The 4344-nt window shown below is 52.3% G+C and overlaps 1 protein-coding gene across 1 annotated transcript; it reads right to left on the bottom strand.

Annotated features, from left to right (window-relative positions):
- Window positions 1-1896: 1896 nt before the first annotated feature.
- LOC136999500 (uncharacterized) lies at window positions 1897-3667 on the bottom strand. The gene is made up of 2 exons (XM_067353840.1): window positions 3365-3667; window positions 1897-3160 (listed from the first exon to the last, which is right to left on the bottom strand). Exons 1-2 carry the CDS (start codon window positions 3665-3667, stop codon window positions 2615-2617), a joined length of 849 nt encoding a protein of 282 aa, XP_067209941.1. The 3' UTR covers window positions 1897-2614.
- Between the last annotated feature and the right edge of the window lie 677 nt (window positions 3668-4344).

Below are 4344 nucleotides of genomic sequence, written 5' to 3'. Positions count from 1 at the left end.
TTCAAGTGTAGCGATTATTCATTCGACGTTTTTCTCTTCCAATTAACACTTTCGAGTACTCTGTTTATCTGTGCACTGTCACATAAGTCTAAACTAAAATGGCGGATCCAATATGGCCGCCAAAAATTTAAAAAATTTAAGAAATTAACTGATTTTTGTAAAGAATTTCTTGGTGACCCTGCCTACCAGAGCGGATGATGGAGGAACTCGCTCGGTGCGATCCCCCTGGAGGCAGTCCGCTGGGTTGTCTCGCCCAGGGACATGGTGTCATTGCGCGTCTGGGAGTTGCAGCTGTATCTGCAACACGCGGTTCGCCACGTACGTTTTTCAGCGTGAGGCGTGCCCTTGGATCCAGTGCAGTGTCACCTTTGAGTCTGACCACAGATGCACGGGCGCGGCGGACAGGCTCAGCGTGGTGCGGACGTGTAGCGTGAGTGTCGTCAGCAGAGTGGCCGCGCACAGCTCGAGACGCGGAAAAGTCATTTGTTTTACGGGCGACCTTGCTTTTTGCGGTTAGCAAGTGGATCGACATGCTTCCGCGCTGCGTGACACGGAGGTACGCGGCCGCGGCGTATCCTCGTTCTGACGCGTCGGCGAATCCGTGCACCTCGGTGTGCGCGCCCTCGGCACCGGTGCCAAGCCAGTGACTCATCCTAACCTGGTCGAGCGACGGTAACTCGGCGAAAAACTGCTGCCTCTGATGGGCGTCAGACGGCGGAAGAGATGTGTCCCAGTCCAGGTGCCGTAGCCAAGCTGATTGAATGAGGATTTTCGCGCGGATCACTACGGGAGAGAGCCATCCCAGTGGATCGAAGAGCCTCACTGTCTCCGCGAGGACGCGCCGTTTTGTAAATTCACTGAGAGTGCGCGGGTGAATCGTGAACGCGAAACTGCCTTCGGCTGGGTGCCAACGCAAGCCGAGGGTGGAGTGACTGTCGGTCTGCCATGAGTGCGGTGCTGTTTGAGTCCGGTGCTCCTGAGGGATCTCGTCCAGGATTGCCTCGCAGTTCGAACCCCATTTTTTGAGCGGAAACCCGCCCGCCGTGCACAATTCACGGAGCTCCTTGCAGGTTGCAATCGCATCGGGCAACGTGTGAGCTCCCGTAACGACGTCGTCGACATAGCAGTCGCGGTGCAGGACCGGAGCGCCGCGGGGATATCGTGATCGTTCGTCGTCTGCGAGTTGCCGAAGAGTTCGGATTGCGAGGAATGGTGCACACGCGAGGCCGTATGTCACGGTTGTGAGCCGGTATTTGCACACGTCGTCGGCGACGTCGTGTCTCCAGAGTATTCGCTGGAAATCGCAATCGCTAGGGTGCACAATGATTTGCCGGTACATTTTCTCGATGTCTGCGATCATGGCGAAACGGTGCCATCGCCAGCGCAGCACGACGTCGGAGAGCGCGGGCAGAAGATTCGTGCCAACAAAAAAGTGTGCGTTCAGTAACTCACCAGACCTTGTGCGTTGTGACCCGTTGAAGACGACTCGAAGCTTTGTGGTGGCACTTGACTCGCGGAGCACCCCATGGTGCGGCAAGTAGCACGTGTGTTCCTCCTTTCCCAGTGGTGCATTCGCGAGTTCCATATGCTGCAAGTCGTGGTATTCGTGCATGAACGTGCGGTAGAGCTTACCGAACCGCAAATCTTGAGCGCACTTCCTCTCCATCGCTACGAGGAGTCGCTCGGCTGGTCTGCGAGTTTCGCCGAGCGCCGTTGGAGCGGAGGAAAATGGCAGTCACACCACGTATCGCCCTTCGGGGGTGCGCTCGTGAGTTTGCAAGAAGTCCTCGCAACGTTGTTCTTCAGGCGTGAATGCGGCGGGGGCGGAAGGCTCCTTTTCTTGCTCTCAGAAGCGCTGCAATAGCTCGGCCAGGTCATGGTCGGCAGTGCATTGGAGCGAGCTACGTTGCGAGTTCGGGGATGTTACTCTGCAACCTCCCGACAGAATCCATCCCAATGTCCGCTATGCGATCGGAGCCTGAGGCCCGCCCTTGCGGAGGCCGTCCTCGAAGATGACCGAGCAAACTTCGGCTCCGAGAAGCAGTTCAATGGGATCACTGGCGTAGTACTGTGGGTCAGCTAGCGGGAGTCCTTGGACGTGTCGCCAAGCACCCGGGCTCTCCCTGGTGGAGCCTCGGTATAGCGAGAGGCGCGGAAGTACGAAGGTCATGGCGCTGAGTTTTGCTCCGGTTACCCTGAGGTGAGCTCTAGAGTGACCCTTCCGCGGGTCAATCCTGATTGTGCACCTCCGACTCCGACGATCGATACCTTGCTGCGGGATCGCAGCAGCTGCAACCTCTGTGCCAGAGCTTCGGAGATGATGGACACTTCCGAACCTTGATCAATCAGGATTCGAACTTCGTAGGTGTCTCCATGGCGATCGGCGACGAGCACCCGAGCGGTGGCGAGAAGGATGGCCTTGCCATCATTTTTCTCCCTTGTTGCGGACAGTGCAGTGACCTCAGCGGGTTTGGGTGACGTGTGGGCGTCGTGTAGCATGGTGTGATGGCGTACTTTACACGTGAAACAGTTCTTTGTCGACTGGCACCGTGCGACTGGGTGGTTGCCGAGGCAGTTGTAGCACAATTTGTTTGTTTCAACGAAGGACTTCCGGTCACTTGCGGACTTTGCCTTGAACCCACTGCACTGCATGATAGAGTGGTGCTTCTTGCAGAGGACACAGTGAAGAGCTGGACCCGTGCTTGACGAAGTGCGACTTCGCGGATCGTGAGGCGTCGCTGGTGACCTTCGCGGCGCTCCTCGGCTTCGCGGCGTTCAGTGTGAGGATCCGCTTACTGAGAAAGTTCAGCAGTGTGTCGTACTCTGGAGGGTTGAAGGAGTCACAGGTTGATGACTTCCACTCGAGTCGTGTGCGAGGATCGAACAGGTCGATGATCAGGTGATTGAAGAGATCCATGCCGTGAGTTTCGTTGGGCTTCCCGATGCTCTCCTGGGCGTTCACGGCAGCGGTCACAGCGTGATAGACGCGGCTGAGCTCTTCAGCGGTATCTGCCTTCATTTTCGCCATGGCGGTAAATGTGGCGAAATTGGAGCGTATCAGTTCCTTTTTATTTTTGTAGTGCTTCTCTAAGAGAGCCCACGCGCGGGTGTAATTCTCGCCGGTCACAGTTAACAGTCGAATTAACTTTTTAGTGGACCCCTGCAGACACGATCAGAGGTAATGGAACCGCTCGACATTGGATATTGACGAGTTGTCTCCGATGACCGATAGGAAGAGGTCGCGGAAAGTTGGCCAATCTTCGTACGCCCCTGAAAACTGTGGCAGTTTGATGCGAGGCAACGCGGTTTTCGAGGTATGCTCGTTACTTCACTCCCCGGTCGGAGCTGGTGTTATTGTGGCAACCTGGAATCGCTTGAGGTACTCGGCGAGCGCGCTGCGTTGCTGCACGTAAGTGTTCTCAGCGATCTCGAAGAAGTTTGACGTAACGTACTTACTCTCATCGTACCTCTCCTTGTATGCAGCGCGAATGAGATCGTACTGCGTCTCGAACTTGGCCCACATCTGATCTAACAGCTTAATACGTGTTTCGATGGCGCTTTGCGTGATGTTACTTGCTCCCATCTTTTTTAGGTTGTCTACAAAACGGGACATGCAACCGTGGAGATCACGCTGGCCGTTCAGCAGGGCGCTGAATTCACTGCTCATTTTTGCTGTTCCGACGTCAGAGTGCACTCACGAACGCGCGGAGTTCGGCGATGTATCCGACTCGAAGGACCAACAAATGTTTGCGAGCGAGAGAGACGTAAATACAAAGCGCAGGATTTGTAAGGAGTGCGACAGAGACTCAACCAATTCGTAACAAAATCTTAAACACTATTTATTTTTACACACACACATACACTGAATAAATTCTATAATTAATGAATACAAAGATTTGATCACTCGAAATCCAGTAAGCAAAAAGATATCTTTTAGATGCCTAAAAGATGTCTTGCATGTCTTTTAGATATCTTAGAAATTGCCCAAAAGACCTTGAAAAGAAATCTAATAGATGTCTTATGCAACACTTTTAGACTTCTTTAAGAAATTTTAAAGATATCTTGAATTATTCTTTACGATCTTCATAAAGATATCTTTCAGACAATTTCGAGGTATCGTTAAAATATTTTAAAAATATATGTTTAAAATATGTCAAATATATATGTGTGAACGGTGTGTGTAACGGTGACATTGATGAGTGACATGTATGTATATGTCACTCAATGTTACCGTTACACATACACCGTTCACATATATATATATATATTTGACATGTTTTAAACATATATTCAATGCCATTGACATTATCGTCGTTTGCCTTGGATGCTTAAGAAACATCAATT

This window comes from Linepithema humile, chromosome 4 (genome assembly GCF_040581485.1).
Source record: "Linepithema humile isolate Giens D197 chromosome 4, Lhum_UNIL_v1.0, whole genome shotgun sequence".
Taxonomy (NCBI): domain Eukaryota; kingdom Metazoa; phylum Arthropoda; class Insecta; order Hymenoptera; family Formicidae; genus Linepithema; species Linepithema humile.
Note: the sequence above shows the minus strand (reverse complement) of the source record. Positions and strands in the feature narration are given on the sequence as shown.